The sequence below is a fragment of the Mobula birostris genome, chromosome 15 (assembly GCF_030028105.1).
Source record: "Mobula birostris isolate sMobBir1 chromosome 15, sMobBir1.hap1, whole genome shotgun sequence".
Lineage (NCBI taxonomy): Eukaryota > Metazoa > Chordata > Chondrichthyes > Myliobatiformes > Myliobatidae > Mobula > Mobula birostris.
In genome coordinates this window covers 48,748,459-48,766,161 of record NC_092384.1, presented here as the reverse complement: position 1 = coordinate 48,766,161, position 17,703 = coordinate 48,748,459, and the positions used below count along the sequence as shown (strand labels likewise).

The window sequence follows — 17,703 nt, the reverse complement described above, 5'->3', positions numbered from 1 at the left end:
TGGCCGTATAAATAAATTGCATTTGCAATTGAATATTATTTATATGAAGATTAAATCCATCCATCCTTGCTTTAAAAAAGCTTAGAAAGTTAGCTAATAATAATAATAATTTAAAAATACATATATCACCTGAAGAAAATGAGTCAAAGATGATGCTAAAATTTCAGGAAAGGATGTGATTGTTGCATGGCTGCAAAATCTGCAGCTTTATTTATTTGAATGAAAATCTCACTACATGCTACTTTATAAGCTCAACCTTAGAAAACAACCCTCTCACCATGAGCACAATTTCTGTGCCCTTCAACTGCAAATAAGTGCCAAATTGTGAACAATTAAATGCTGTGAAGCAGACAATTGGAACAAAATTGAAAGCAATACAATTAATTCAAAAAAAATTTAAACCACAACATAATCCATCTTAAGTACAATGAAAATTCTAACACTTTGAGCACCTTCTTTTAATTGAGAAAAAAACCTAGGTACGACACCAACAATGTGTTGACCATAGTGCTCATATATATCCACTGTCTTTGTGAAATAGCTTAGGAGTCATATTTACATCTAGAATAGTCATTGCAAATTATGTTATGGAGAAAGTTTTGAGAGCCCTCCAAAAATTGAGCATCTCCATCAGTTGCTTGACACACTCAACTTATGGAGATACAAGCAATTATTTTCTTAACCTGATTTGCAATAATCATACTACATACAGTATAAATCAAAGCTCATGCATTCAGAATTACCAGGTTGCCAGATAAGCACATCAGCATTATTCAGAAAGGAAAACAGAATATAAAAAAAAACCTACCGTCTTGTCACTTTCTGGAGTATTTTTGTTACTGCTGTTCATCGACCCCTCATATGGACCCCACGATAATCCTTTTGCCAGGTTATGACACGCGCGCACTTGCACTTCACTATCCAGGTGATGTAGTTCCAAAGACTCTGATGAAATGAAATTTAAATAGATTCATTTTAACATGTCTCATTTATTAGATGCAATCTACAAAAAGTATTCCTTCAAAGCAACACAAAATTGAAAGAAAGTCGGAAGATACTTTATAACAGTTTTCTACACCGCTTAAAAACAGCCTGAAACAAAATACTATTTTTGAGCTACCACAAGTAGAGACAGCATTTTAAGTCTCTCTCCACACTCTGCCATAATCTAATAATAATTAATGGGAATGGGTCATGTACTGCAGGTATCATACCTCCAAACACGCTTTAGAAAATGAAGATCGAAGGGATGAATGGCCTATAAATGATCACATCATTGTTTATTTCCTTTTAAACACATCATTAGAATTTACTACAAGATTTTGCAGTGTACGGGAATTTTGTTTGCTGTTGTATCCTGTACAGAAAACAGAGATTTAAGGATTGTTCAACTTTCATTCATTGAATTCACTAGAGACAGAACTTTGCTCTATACCAGTTTTGTCTGTTTTATATAAAAGAGAATACTTAGCATTAGTCAATAACATTTGCACCAGTTACAGAACCATTATGGCACAGAAGGAAGTTATTTAGTTCACAAACATAAGAGATTCTGCAGATGTTGGAAACCCAGAGTAACACAGACAAATTCAGGAACTTAGCAGGTCAGTCCGTAGAGCAGCCTTGTCAATCCCATCTCCCTGCTTTATTCTCAAAGCCCAGCAAGTTTAGTTTGTCATGCCCATCCTATTTTCTTCCAAAATCATTGATAATCTCCACACCCAACACCAAGTTCTAGATCATTACCACTCACTGCACAGAAACGCTCTTCTGCACTGTATCACTTCCCCTAAATCATGACAGCAGATCTGCTTTTCCTACTTTAGTTTAACTTATCAACCCACCCATTCCTCTCCTACTTACCACCCCCCACCCCTCCTCAATGTTTTCTGTTTCAAGAAGAACCAACCCAGCCTCTCCAACCAAACCATAGATAAAATCCTTCAACACGGGAACCCTTTTGGAAAATCATCTTGGGAGCACCTCAAAGATCTTCCTGGCGTTCCTAAAATGTGCCAACCAGAATCGTGATATAACCAGATCTTTATAACGATTTAGCGTAACTTTCTTGCTTTTCCATGTAATACCAAAATTACAAAGCCAAAGATGCCATACACACTGAGAACTAATATGTCCTGCCACCTTCAAAGACATAATTCATATTAACATTGTTACTGTTCCCTCAATAGGATTGTTTTATAGTTTATGACGGCTCGTTCAATCCTTTCTTCCAAAATGCATCTTTTTCACAATCTCTGTATTAAATGCTACCTGACTGCCATTCTGCTGGCCTATGCCATATTGTAAATCAATTGTTATCTTCCTCAATGTCAGTCAAAACTTTGATAGTATATTTTGACATTTTACATCTAATTCTGAAATTCACCTTATTTAGGTAAATATGCAAGAGCAGTGGACTGAGCAATAATTGTTGGAATTATACTGACCATCCCTCCTTCAGTCCACAAAATATTTTCAACTTCTGATTAAGGGTCTTTGACCTAAAATATTAACTGTTTCACTTTTTACCGATGTCACCTGATTACTGCCATTTTCTGGCTTTAGTTGAGATTTCCAGCATCTGCAGTATTTTTGATTTACATTTCCCACAGCTTACAACCTTGTGGTTAAGCCAATTTTTTTTTAATTGAAATGAATTAACTTTATTACTTACAACCTCCACATACAAGTAAAAATCTTTACATTGTGTCTCCGTCTAAATGTGCAATGTGCAATTTATAATAAATAATGTGTACAACAGGATAGAACATAGAACAGTACAGCACAGCACAGGCCCTTTGGCCCACAGTGTTGTGCTGATCCTTAAGCCCTGCTTCCCATATAAACCCCCGCCTTAAATTCCTCCATATGCCTGTCTAGTAGTCTCTTAAACTTCACGAGTGTATCTGCCTCCACCACTGACTCAGGCAGTGCATTCCACACACCAACCACTCTCTGAGTAAAAACTCTTCTTCTAATATCCCCCTCGAACTTCACACCCCTTACTTTAAAGCCATGTCCTCTTGTATTGAGCAGTGGTGCCCTGGGAAAGAGGCGCTGGCTGTCCACTCTATCTATTCCTCTTAATATCTTGTATACCTCTATAATGTCTCCTCTCATCCTCCTTGTCTCCAAAGAGTAAAGCCCTAGCTCCCTTAATCTCTGATCATAATACATACTCTCTAAACCAGGCAGCATCCTGGTAAATCTCCTCTGTACCCTTTCCAATGCTTCCACATCCTTCCTATAGTGAGACAACCAGAACTGGAGACAGTACTCCAAGTGTGGTATAGTCAATATAACACAGAAATACAGTTGTGTCAGCATGAGTTAAGCAGTCTGATGGCCTGGTGGAAGAAGCTGTCCCGGAGCCTGTTGGCCCTGACTTTTATGCTGTGGTATCATTTCCTGGATGGTAGCAGCTGAAACAGTTTGTGGTTGGAGTGACTTGGGTCCCCAATGATCCTTTGGGCCCTTTTTATGCACCTGTCTTTCTAAATGTCCTGAATAGTGGGAAGTTCACATCTACAGATGCGCTGGGCTGTGATTAAGGGAGGCTCCCATACCAGGCAGTATGCAGCCAGTCAGGATGCTCTCAATCGTGCCCCTGTAAAAAGTTCTTAGGATTTGGGTGCTAACACCAAACTTCTTCAATCGTCTGATGTGAAAGAAGCACTGTTGTACTGAGTATTGCACAAGTGTATTGTACAGACCAGTTGAGATCCTCTGTGATGTTTATGCCGAGGAACTTAAAGCTGTTCACCCTCTCAACCCCAGATCCATTGATGTCAATAGGGGCTAGCCTGTCTCCATTCCTCCTGTAGTCTACAACCAGCTCCTTTGTTTTTGCGACATTGAGGGAGAGGCTGTCTTCTTGACTTCACTGTGTCAGGGTGGTGACTTCTTCTCTGTAGGCTCATTATTATTTGAGATTTGGCCAATCAGCGTCATGTTGTCAGCAAATTTAATTAGCAGATTTGAGCTGTGGATGGTGACACAGTATACAGAGAGTAAAGGAGGGGGCTTAGGACACAGCTCTGAAGGGCACCTTTGTTGAGGGTCAGAGGGGCAGAGGTGAGGGAGCCCACTCTTACCACGTGCTGGCAAATCAAAGCTTACACAGAATCCCCTCTTCCATGAATATACATTTCTTTTGGTAATAACTCTTAAGTAAAGAGTGAAAGGGGATGAAAGTTTTATAATGAAACTTCTCTACTCACTATTCAGATATTTATAATGTTTGCATTGCTTGGGTTGTTTTCTGAACAGCTCTGATTATTTTACAGAAATCACTAAGTTTTACTGAATTTGACAATGGCTTCAACAGTATTTCTATTATAGCACTTGCTTTCATTTCATTCTTAAAATAGACAGCTGAAGCAACTATGAAAATTTGTTAAAGACTTCATGTTTATTTTATTGTCAGTCACTTGGGTACTTAGGTTACCCATTTCTCACAAGATGTGATAGGGGAAATGGTTCAGTTATGGGACCAGCAGCCAGAGTTCTGGGCCACTGATACTCGAGAAATCAGTTTAACTTCCACCTAGGCAGCTGGGGAAGTTTAAATGAATTAAATAAACCAAGGATTTAAAGAAAAGATTGGTGGCAGTAACAGTAAGTCTACTGAACTAGTGTTTTCACAACATTTAGGAATGGAACTCCGTCTTCCTTACCCACTCTGGCCTATATCCAAAATAAAAACAGAAAATACTAAAAAGCCTTCAGCTGGGCTGACCTGTGCTTCCAGTGTTTTCTATTTTATTTCAGATTTCCAGCTTCTGCAAATCCTTTATGGACTCTGCATGGACTAACGTTGTTGACTCCTTGTTGACTCCTCATTGTAAGGCATCTGGGAGCGGGTAATAAATTCCAACATTGCGAGTGACACACACACGTCAAGAATAAACAGCTACAAATATACCTTGTATGATAAGTGTAACACGCTGTAAGGTTTCACTGCTAATATAATGGCTTCTTTGTAATGTTCACTGCTGTGGTAACAGTTTCTCTGTAGCAGCAATGTTTGGGTTATGGCTGGAGATAACGGGATGCATGTTAGCCAATAAGAGATTGTTGCTGTGTCTTGTGAGTCTGGAAAGTTATTTTCTCGTGGTCTTTTGTCGAAAAGAGATGAAGAGGGAAGACACGTGTGGAGAGAGCTGGTAGACCACCAGACAGAGTGGACTGGGATCTGAGGGTCCGAAGGTCGGTGATGCTCGGAGGAGATCGATGGTGGAAGAAGGACTACTGAGTGAGCTCCAATGTGACTTTGAATTGAATTGGGACTTTTTTAAAATTTTTATTACTAACCCTATATTCATATTAAGATTCATAAAGTTCACTCATTTAATTGCACATGGTGTACTGTTTGATATTTTGCATTGTGCGTTTGTAACTAGGGGTACATTACACAGCATCCACACAAACGTGATTACCCAGTTTGGCAGGGCCGAAGGCTGATTCCCCTAGACGAACATGAGCTGGGCAAGCCTGAGGGTTAGATAAGGAAGTCTTCAGAATCTATTTATAAAAACTGAACCCCTACAAGGACACTAGTTTATAAGGACCCTTTGCTCCCAACAATTCTTACTTCAATTCGTCCCATTTCTAGGATAGATGTATTAACTTAGTTCTCAATTTAAAGTACCTAAACTAGAGATAGGAAGATACGACGTAGGAATAGATAATCCCTCCAGAAAGAATGAACAGAGTTCCTGGTAACAGGTAGCAGAGGTTACAGCTTTATTGTCGCTTGATAGAACTGCAACCACAGTTTGTTAGCCTATTTGACTCCAACAGGCAGCAATTACATTTCACAGGCCAATCGGAGGTATGATTGGGAAAGAGTGAAACTCACTTAACTAACATTTGAAAATGCAATCCACATGAACGGGACAGTCTTTACAATGCAGAACTTTACTGAGGCCTGATTTCAAGGTGGAGACAACTTCAGAAGCAGCTGCCACTTAAGGGAAAAAACTTTTCCAGTTTTATCTGCTATAAAATTTCTAGATGGTATTTCTGCAAGATTTACCACCCATTTCCCTTTAAAAATATAACCACTCCCTGTACAGCATTACATTTAATTCAAATGTGGAATTCTTCCCAGTTGAAACACTGGCTGAAAAACAGCCAGATTTACACTGATGAAAACAAATAGCCATCATGCCAGAGAAATGCAATGAATCAGGAATCGTTAGTCATCTCTAATCTGGTGCTTCAAAATATAAGTTTTAGGTTTTAAAGAATACCTCCCAATATTCTGTTCCATTTTAGATATGAGACAATTATTTTAGCACAAGCCCTGTTAGAATTTGAATACGAGCTAGGTGGGTCATAATGTCAAGGCTTTACTTTTGCCAATATGGCCGTGTTTCTGTCTTACTCTCTGGCACAAATGTCGTGTTTGATGTGCAAAGCCACTGCTTTTCAATGCTTTACAAACTATACCCAACACAAATGAGAGGACAAAGCAGTGCAAAAATCATGAACAGCTTCGATCAGATGCAGACGCAGGAGCTTTACCACCAAATGAACTCTAATCCATCAGCAGGAACGGGTAAGGACTTTACCAACACACTGTGAACAGCTATTTATTTTCAGCTACTTGGTCCAGTACGATACATAGCTTGCTCTACCTGAAGTATTTTAGTCGTTCTTTAAATAGCCCTTGCTTTTTGCTCCACTCCTGCTCTCAGACCTTGACCTTATATCTGATCCACTCCTCAGCCTGCACTACTATGGAAAATGAGTCAGCAGTTTTTTTAAACCAAATATCTTTTAAACTCACTGAAATGAAAGGAATGCCGTACTGACATAATGCTATTGCTACAGGGAACAAAAATAACTTGCGGCAGTTCATTACTTCACTGGAACAGCAACCACATGTTTCATTTTAGCCTTAAGTGCCTCAATGATAAACAGCGGAGACTGCATCACCCTGCAAGCCAACTATTAGAAATAATGTGCAAGGAATTGCAGGGACCCATTTTAATTTTAAGAGACATGATTAACTCTTTCTAAAGAGCTCCACTAAGTAACATACCCTTGAACTGATCACAACATCTCCTCCCGTGCTGCACCTAGTCCTGTCCTTAGTTCATCACTCATTTCAGGTCAGGATACTATGGTGCAGAGATAAGAATGTTTGTTCGACATGCTCCATGTCAAAACACTAATCTATCTTCCATATATCAAACCCCACCAGAGCAAAATGCTCTGTTAAAGATAAACAAGCCTTCCTGGCCAACAGAGAATGGTTCTCCTGCTACTGCAATGACACTTTAACCACTTTCCCCAACTGAGTTGTCAAACTGTTTTATGACCACTTGTGTGTCTTTGTTCTAAGAAAGCAAACAGGATAACTGTGATAAACAAATGAAATTTTCTAATGTGATCTCAAAATATTTTCACTGGCATTAATACAAAACTGAGCTAACAGTATTTTTTTTTGCAATGAAACAGCTCTCCATATTGTGCATTAGCTACAAACGTCAATTGTCACGTTAACAAAAATCAGCATTTGCAGAGGTGTGTTAACCAGTGTATCGACCACCATTTTGGTCACAGATTTACTGCTTCCAAATCAGTAGCAGCTAGGGCCCGACTACATCAGCTTTACACAAGAAAAGGCCAGTTGTGTGTGCTGCAGTGTTGTTAAACAGGTATGTACAGGGTCTACAGCTTACTTTGTACTGCTACTTGCATTAAAAAAAACAGAGGCAGAATTAAAATGGAGGATATCCTTTAATGAAGGCCATAATCTTCTATAAGTAGTGTTATTGTATCAAAGTCATAACTCATATTTCACTCAATTCTTAAATGCACACTGTCACGTGATAATATATAATGCTGCTTCACATTTAAAGATAAATAAAGTCAAACACAACATTAACTATAAAACTTGCATCACCAAGCTGTGAATTCCACCAGCTGTAAAGTCACTTAACCTTTTAACCACTTGGTTCATTGATCTCTTCTCCACAAGCTAAACTTGACTTCCCCGAGGTATCAACTCCAGGCACTGCTAAATCCAGTGGATCGCTTCCTCAGACAGACCTCATGGACATCTGGCTTCTGTTTAACAATCGCTGCTTCAACCTAACTGCCTGCCCAAATATTATGTTCTGAACTCTTAGCCATCCTGGATGTCATCTACTTGCACTAAACTGTCCACAAAAATTTTATGCAGAGACTCGTATCCCTTTACAACTATTCATTTTACCTGCCATGGTACATTAAGCAATACCATCAACTCAACACATCTTTCTTGCCTCAACAGAAAATAGATGTAGGAATTTATGAAGCACATCTTGGTTTACAAAAGACCGACTGTAATATTGATACAGGTATTTAAAAATTGCATTTTAAATATATTGACACTTTCTTCTACCGGGGTGTGTAACAGAAATCATTTAGCACTTGTGTTCCCACCAGCTCACAGTCTTATTCTACATTTGTATATGATATTCCACTAGTGCTGTTCTATAACAGTGCTCCGTTTGCTGAGCTATCTGGGAATGATCATGGGCAGTATGGTAGCATAGTGCTTAGCACAACGCTTTACAGTGCAGACGCAGGTTCATTTCCTGCTTGTGCCTCTAAGGAGTTTGTACCTTCTCCTCATGACTGTGTGGGTTTCCTCCCACAATCTAAAGACATATCAGTTGGTAGGTTAATTGGCCATTATAAATTGTCCTGTGATTAGGCTAGAGTTAAAGGTTGGGGATTGCTGGGTGGAGTGGATCGAAGGGCCAGGAGGGCCTATTCTGTGCTGTATATCAAAAAATAAATAATAAATAACATCTTTACTGGCTGTTACCTTCCTCAGGAAATATCACCCTTGTGACACATTCCCTACTCTGTGACCATTGTAACACTGAACCATCTTGAATGGGCGACTCTTGCAAAATCTCTGGAAATTCCTCCCATCTTTTGTACTTGCAGTATGACATAATGGTTTTCTTCTCAATCTACACAGCAGCTGTGTGAATTGGCCATAAAGATGTATGATCACACCCTCCTTACAGTCTCTCATTTTGTTCCCTGTTTTTACCTGAGTGAAAAAGATTGTGTTCCTCAGTGCTACCTCCAAACTGATGCCTGTTTTGTCTAAATTCTTCCATCTGTCAGTCAGCACACAAAGCAATCCCCTATTACCCAATCTAAGGTGGTTGAAAACTTCATCTTTTCATTACTTTGCCCTTTTTTTAGCCCAGCTACATGTATAACAACTATTTTATCTGGTTTGTGGTTGCATGCGCCAGACTTTTAGCTGTAAAAAAAATCTCTAAGGTGTTACATAAAAATGTCTCTTTCAAAGTTTTAACCATATCCTCATACAAGATCTGTAATTGGTATGTCATTAGACTCACAAACATCCCACATCTCTCTGGACCTACCTCCAGCATCTTTACTGCCTTTTCTTTGTTCTGGCCCTCCCTCAGGATTTATGATATCCTTTAATCTCAGGAACATTTCCATTTGTTCCACAGACGGAGCAGATGACCAAGTCACATATTCCCTGTCCCATCTAACACATCCATTACCAGCGCCTAACATGGGAAGTCAAAACTAATTTATCCAGTGACTGCTCGTTTTTCAAATTTGAAGGGACCAAACATAGCTTGCATAATTCTTGCAAAAATAACATGGCAGCTACTGCATACATTTTACATATTTTTGAAGAAAACAGCCATAACATACATTTCAGGTCAATTAATCAATTAAAAGCTAATAATGCCTGCCAATTTTAGGAAATGAAGCTCAGTTTCTCAGAGTAAATGAATGACAGAATGATTCAGATTACATGCAGATACAATGTGCCTCAAACAATTAAAAAGGCATAAAAGCTTTGTGTTTATATTAAAGGTCTTGCATTTCGCATTTAATATACAATCGTCTACTAAAAGGATGACATCTTTCAGCTCATCCTTATCATTTGTAGAAATTATATGAGGAACTTCTGCATCCATTAATAGCTAGGTGGTTGTCCATTTTGCTTGCAAAATAATGGGTCTTACTCTGATAGTATACGCTAAAGGTATATTTCATATCAGAGGGAAGAGAAGAATGTTTGAAGATTCAATAAGAATGTTCTGGAGTCACTCTCCCTTTGCTACATTTGCTTTCTATATAACCTGATAGGATATTTTATGAAGTGCTGAAGAAAAGACAACATGACAATGCTAACTGTACAAATTATGACATGTAAGACCTTTGTTCTCTGAAAGATTTGCAAAGGCAATGTCACCCCATTTTATATGTGAAGATTTGAGGAAGTAGATGAGATGAATTTTTTTCCCAAGAAAACTGTTGATTCTCTTTACTAGAAAACACTGTAAAATAGTCTGATCTTGGGAGATCGGGTGAATTTCTACTTTGTCTTAAAAATGATTGCCATGTTTAAAAGATAAAAAACAAAGAATGGGTAGAAATTTTCAAACAATTACCAGAAAATGGAAATAGATTTTTTAAAGTTCACACAAGCCATACATGCCTCAAAGTACTCCTGTGAAAGGATTTTCAGTTAAGTTATTTTCTGCATAGAGGAAAGAAAGACACAGGATGAGTGGAAATGTGAAACCAGAACTAGGGATATAATTGAACTTTATGCCATACACTGAGTTTTAAAAGATATGTTAACAGGGTCATGGAACTGCTGAAGGCAGCAAGAAGTCAACTGAAGTACAGATTTAAGAGAGAGATTGTGAGCAAAGGCACTGTGCTACCAGAGACATAATACTTATACATAATGTAATTTTAATTCCAATCAATGTATCTTACAGCACATTGTTTATTAATGATTTGTTGTTTTATTTTAAAAACTTTTAATAGTGAGCTTAACTGTACATATGAACACACACAGACTGAAGCATGAGAGTTAACAAACGAGGTAATATAAACCTAATCTAACTTTACAACTGGATGTTTTGCAATATTGTTTGTATAATATTCTTAAATTGTGAAATTGTGACTCGTATTCCTTAGAGGCAAAGTAGCGAAGCCATGGAAAATGAGGTTTAGTGTGCACCAGAGGTCATCAGTAACGTCACTATTTTATTGGTCCATATGATGAAATCACCCTGATTCCATCCATACTGAGTTTCTAACTCCCAGAGTGGCATCATTACTGCACAGCCCAACATGGAAAGCGGCTGTTCAGAATATTAACAATTTGTGGCAGGATGCACATGGTTCCTTATTTACTGTGGTGCTAATTCACTTGCAAACCAGTGCAATTGCATTCCATCTCAGTAATAAATGCAACATTTGAAACAGCAATGCAACTGAGTATTTGGGCCAAGGTATTTGGTATATGATGGCAGCACATTGGTTACTTCAGCAAAGCAGTTTCTGTCTGAGTATCTTTGCAGTTCAACGAATTATCATTGTGCAAATCCACCACGTCTTTCCAATGATCATCAGCATTTCTTTCAGTGCTTTCTTTACCTGAACATGTACAGTATGTTTTGTATAAAAACACAAGAGATTCTGCTGATGCTGGAAATCCAGAGCATCACGCACAATATGAAGAGGAACTCAGCAAGTCAGGCAGTATCTATAGAGGGGAATAAACAGGATGTTTCAGGCTGAGGCCCTTCATCAGGATATTAGGATGCATTTATTTCAAATTCTTATAAGATGCCAAGCCATGGCATCCAAGCATGCTTTGGGGTCAAAAGTAAAATTACACCAATACACAGTTCCTAATTTCACGATCCAATAAAGAGAGAGTTTCAACAAATACTGGCCTCCACACCAGATAATGTAACAGTGCCTTCAAAATGTTGTGATCATTGTTTCTAAAATTGAGGGCAGTGAACAATGCTTCTCCCAAATCCAATACAATACACTACAACAGGAATACAACTATGTATTCCACCATTTTATGATGCAGGAGGATTCAAACTATCAGGACAACCATCTAGTTGACAAGGTAAAAAGTTCTTAAGCTGCCTGTTCTGATAGAAAAATAAGGCGAATGCCACAAACATAAATCTCAACTTAATGAAAGCCGTTTGGTGGAAATGCAATGTTAATGCAAACATTCCGATTAAGATGATAAAGAAGCCTTGCTGTTGTATTATCTTAATTCTTCTAAATCAGTCCATAGGTTTGCTTGTCCAAGGAGTGTCAATTACTGATGAATATACATGTCAGCCTAACCTCTTATTTCTAATGGGAATGACACTTTGGAATGGCTGTAAACAGACCAACTTAACTTTGGGAAAGACTAACTGCTGCAGTCTGTTGGCAAAGACTTCCAGAGCTGGGAAGCTTTTATTTTGCTTCTAGGCTTACGAAAGATACCACACACAAACCAATGTAACACTGCAAGTTGTACAGCATCGCTCCCCCATACCACCAGAAAGACTAAAGGGGGGGGGGGGGGAGAGAAAAGATCAAAATGCCGTAATTTCCATCAAGAAAACTAAGCCTCAGCTTTTGATGCATCTTTCAAATTTCATCAAGAGTGTTCCAAAGCACTCTGCAACCAATCAGGTACTTTTGAAGTGTGTAACTATAATGCATAAAACAACAGAATCCAAAAATGAGCTTGAATTGATACAAAGTCATATTTTAGCAATACAGATGGAAAACTTTGTGTAGATAACTCCCCTGCACTCTTAAAATAATGCCTCAGAGACACTTAGATTTACTTGAGTGATCCATTGGGACTAATATCTAATACCTCATCTGAAAGATGGAACTTCAATATACCACATTGATAATATTTCACTGTAGTGAGAGCTCAGATATGTGTTCTGGACCGAGACTTTTAGCTTGTAAACATCTGACTCACAGCAAGTGCATAATCAAACAAGTCTTGCTTAACTTTTTTCCCCCTGAGAGTCAACTATACGTGTGACTGGATTTGTGCTTGTTACAAATATTACACAAATACTAAACTTTCAATTATCTTTATAAAAAGAAAGTTTGGGATTTAATCACAGACTTTTCCTAGTTCCTGACAGTTAAATCAAGATTTGCAGTTTTACAGAATAAGTTATGTAAAATTTTAAGATTTTTGGAAATAAAATGTTGATAAATAAGATTCCTTTATTAAACTCAAAAGATTTTTAAAAGTTGCTAAGGTATGAAATTATGTTTAAATTATGTTTAAGGAGAAAATAGGAAAAACTCATATTTTCAACATGCATTAAAACAGTGTACCTCTCCAATTACAGCATGTGTTGATTAAGTTGCAAAATCATAAATGCAAGTTGGTATTAACATTAACATCAGAATGCACCACACAGGTCTACAGATTTCATTCATTACTCAGTTTCCCATTATTATGTTCATATTCAATATGCTAAAACTAATAAACAAAACTGCTTAAAGAAAATGATGTATTAAACATGACATCCGGACAATTTCCTTTCGGGTAGCATCAATATCATTAGAGACAGAGACTTCTAAGTAATCCTGGAAGGCTGACTACTTTCATACCACCTATTACACAATCATCTCTGCAAGCCAGCACTACAGTCTGAACACTAGACTAAACTGAAAGGTCTCTTGTCAGACTTGGAAAATTGTTTAAGCATCTCCAATCAATCATACGTTGAACCACCCATCCCTTAATTTCCTAAGCTTTCCAAATTTCTACAACTGGTCAAACCCAGACTGCCCTTTCAAAGTGATTTAACAACTTTATTTTCCTGCTTCAAAAATCAAAAGCTCAGGTCAGCCTGCCAGATAAGCCTTCGCATTTTGCTGTAGGATTTAAAAAGGATATGATGCTTCTGAAGGTGCTATCATGTGGTCTAAAATTAATTTTACGTAACTTTCTCATTGAAAGGCGGCAATTACCTTCTTTGGTAATACACACTTAAAGTCAGCATGTTCCTGGCCTTTCCTAGTCAACACCCATGTTGTTTCAGAGGTCATAAGTTGTCAGAGTCCAAAAGGAAAATAGTAGACACCATAAAATAAACGTTTAATTGAGGTGTAACAGTTCATGAAAGAACCTTCCAAGAAAAGGACTCAGGAAGGAAGGATTTGACCCCAACAAGAGCAAGAATTAATATTAGTAGAATTCATAAACTAGCTATCAGAGAAAAATCAGATTTTATTAAGCATGGCAAGGATCAAAGCTACTAAGAGCATGAACCAACCAAGGAAAAATAAGACTATGGAATTTTGCAAATGGCTATCAAAATAATTCAGTAAATAAAATAATTATCTAAAAAATAAATATTTTCTAACTACTGTACTGCTGTTCAACATGGATGCCTGGCAAGCAACATCTCAGCACCTTTCACTGTTTCTATGCCTCACTATTCTCCAGAAGCGAAACTCAATGATCTATTAGAGACTAATAGTTCAAATGATCTTTCATTATCAGCTGTAACAAAGTCCATACTCCTGCCTATTCTGGTATCTATAGCAAGGGTGCTTTGTTTGCTGCTGTATCCACGTTAATGCAATTTGATTATCTTATCTTCACATCAGCTTGAGTTTCTAAATTTGATTGGACTTAGCTTGATCACATGACCTCAAATTTATCAGAATAATTCCTATCTACAGGATCATTAACCAAATTCTGTGAGGAATCCAGGCTGTTTGCTTTTGATAAAGATACAGAAAATAACAGTTGCTGTCAGCACCATTTATCTAACAAATGGATTTCTTTTGTTCCTACACAAGTTCAGCTCTCTACAACAAAAATATTTCAGATAAGTTCACTCAAAATCATTTTAAGGTACTTACATGAAGAAAGATCCAGGGACAAGATTAAACGGGGCACAGTGATCTCAGGGTCAGGCCAGATAGCACTTAATATGGGTCATGCCTTTTACAAGGGAAACAACTAAAAAAAACTACCATTTCAATAAATTTTTTCATGTGTCTCATAAAGCATTGTCACCTTCAGTCATTCTAAGTAATATATTTACTTTTATACCTTGCTCTATATGCCTGTGATAAAGATCGGAACTATAGTAATTACCCATTATTGTTTCTCAATTAGAAAGCATTATTGCAAGTGAGGGTGTGACAATGTCTCCAGGATAGGAAAGAGGGAAAGAACGTTAAGGTTCTATGTCACTATTGTACAAAGATTTCAGAAGGAAGTGCGTTTAGAATTTGGTGACTCACTGTAATACATCCTGTGGTCAAATGTCTTGTTGACATTCCCCATCTAACTCTCATATAAGCTACTTTTACATCATCAGTGTGAAAGGTAGCTCTTTAAATCAAAGGCATCAATCCACGGGTGAAGTGTAGAAAGGATTTTAAAAATATGAATACATAAACGTCTGAAATTGTTATTGATTTATGAAGTCGATCAGCATTTAGCGGTCCGTTTCCTGATGGGTTCAGCCTACTACCCACATTCCCTGATCACCGGCTCTCAGCTGGAAAAGACAGAGAGCTGATCTCCCTGACGCCTGTCTGCTATAGTCAGGATTCACGGCCTCAGTGATGATTAAGGCTCAGTTAGTGCAGTCTAGAGCTTCTAACAAAAAACATCCCTGCTAGGCTCGGATAGAAAACAAAAGCTTTGTCTCATCAAGATTTTTTACAGTTTAATTAAACGTTGCTAGCATTAGGGTGACATGTAAAACTATAAAAATCTTGTTACTAAAATGCAAAATTAAAAATAATCCAAAATATTAAAGTACAGCAAAATAAATAATAATTAGTTTCGCCTCCACTTCCTAACCTGTAAACCTAGAATTTGCATGGAAATTAATGGGGTCTGACTCAGTTCGAAGATAACGAGGCAACTTTTCCAGCATAGTGCTGGGGAACCCTGGTAAAACTGAGCTTCCAATTGGTGTGCACATGGAGACCAGCCATGGCACTCAGGGATAGTTGAGGCACCGTCCATCACTCAGTAAGTTTCAGACTAGAGTGTTGAACAGCACAATGTGAAGAAGCCCAGGACTAACTGAAGTTTAAACAGATGGACAACAGTTGCGATAGGAAGTGCAGATTCCAACCAGAAGAATTTCCCCTATTATCGATTTCTACACACTGTGCAGCTGAGTTATGCTGATGTTTCAGTTTATCTACAAAACAAATCATTGCACTTCACAATAATTCAGAGCTTGCGAAGCACTTGTGATACTTTGAAGAGACAACATAGCATGCTAGACAGCTGTAAAAGAGCCATTAATCAGATAGGTCCCAGGCTTTATCCTGGCTGTACTGATTGGCTGATATTACCTTTGAAGGGATATAGACAACACTACTGAAGAGTATGCCCTTGGAAAGGCAGTGGTCAGCCTCATGATACTCAGGCAAGACTCTTTCACAAATAATAATTTTATCGAGGCACTTGAAGCTGTAGCTGAGAGTCATGGACCAAGCAGGTGGATTGCATAACTGTATAAGGGGCTGCAATTTCAATGAAAAAATCATTCAAAAAGAAAAACATTGTGGATACTGCAAACTCTGTGAAACCTATGATTTCATTTCAATGGCCTCCAATACCCCTACGTTTATTTATTTATTCAGGGATACAGCACGGAATAGGCCCTTCCAGCTCAACGAGCTACGGCCCCCAGGAACCCACCTATTTGACACCAGCCTAATCAAAGGTCAGAATCAGAATCAGGTTTATTATCACCGGCATCTGTCATGAAAGTTGTTACCTTAGCAGCAGCAGCTCAATGCAATACAATACATAAAATAGAAAAAATATATAAATGTAAATAAGTAAATAAATTACAGTATATGTACACTAGAGATTAAAAATCATGCAAAAACAAAAATAATATATATTAAAGAAGTGAGGTAGTGTTCATGGGTTCAATGTCCATTTAGGAATCGGACGGCAGAGGGGAAGAAGCTGTTCCTGACTCACTGAGTGTGTGCCTTAAGGCTTCCGTACCTCCTAGTGAGAAAAGGGTATGCACTGGGTGCTGGGGTCCTTAATAATGGACTCTGCCTTTCTGAGGTGCTGTTGCTTGAAGATGTTCTCAGTACTTTGTAGGTTAGTCCCCAAGATGGAGCCAATTTACAATGACCAATTAACTGACTAACCGGTAGGTCTTTGGACTGTGGGAAGAAACCCATGCTGAAATGGGGAGATCGTACAAACTCTTTGCAGCTGGCGCCTGAATTGAACTCCAACCTCCAACGCCCTAAGCTGTAACAGCATCATGCTAAGTGCTATGCTACCCTAGTGCCACATGTCGATATACCATTTCAGACATGCGCAACATTTCTAGCAGTCTGCTACTTTCGCACTGAATACCAAAACACTGCCTGAACAGCTTTTCATCTGGAGATCAGCACTGAACACGGAAAGGTGGAGCTTAGGAGAATCAATGACGCCTAACGGCAACTCCTTTGCTTGCATCTTCGGAAACAGCTCTAGTTCCATCTTTAATATCTCTATTTTTCCCTTTCAGGGGTCTTTTGCAGGAATGGAACCTGCTCGCGGGGTTTCACAAATGTTGGTTATCCGGCATGGCAAGGGGTCGGGCCTGAGAGCTCCGCTTGCCTTCGGAGGGCTGAGATTCTGTGGCTCGAGAGACAGGGGGTTCGGAGGTCGGTGACAGGCGGGAGATTGCTGTGTCATGGGAGATGGAAGATCTAAGACCCAAGATCTTTGGGCACAGAGCTCAGAAAAAGTGACACAACGGACTTTTAACATCGTAAACCAGCGAGTTGTTTGTTATGTGTCGCCTCTCACTGTGAAACGGAGACATCTCTTTCTCCCTTATTAGGGAGTGAGAGAGC

At 38.4% G+C, this 17,703-nt stretch overlaps 1 protein-coding gene across 3 annotated transcripts in view; it reads right to left on the bottom strand.

The window, feature by feature from the left end:
* Positions 1–17,703, bottom strand: part of zfpm1 (zinc finger protein, FOG family member 1) — a 215,345-nt gene that overhangs the window by 56,950 nt on the left and 140,692 nt on the right. For all 3 annotated transcript variants that reach the window (XM_072279737.1, XM_072279739.1, XM_072279738.1), the window contains exon 4: positions 809–945. In XM_072279737.1, coding sequence (XP_072135838.1) covers positions 809–945 — 137 coding nt within the window. The remainder of the gene's footprint in view (positions 1–808; positions 946–17,703) is intronic.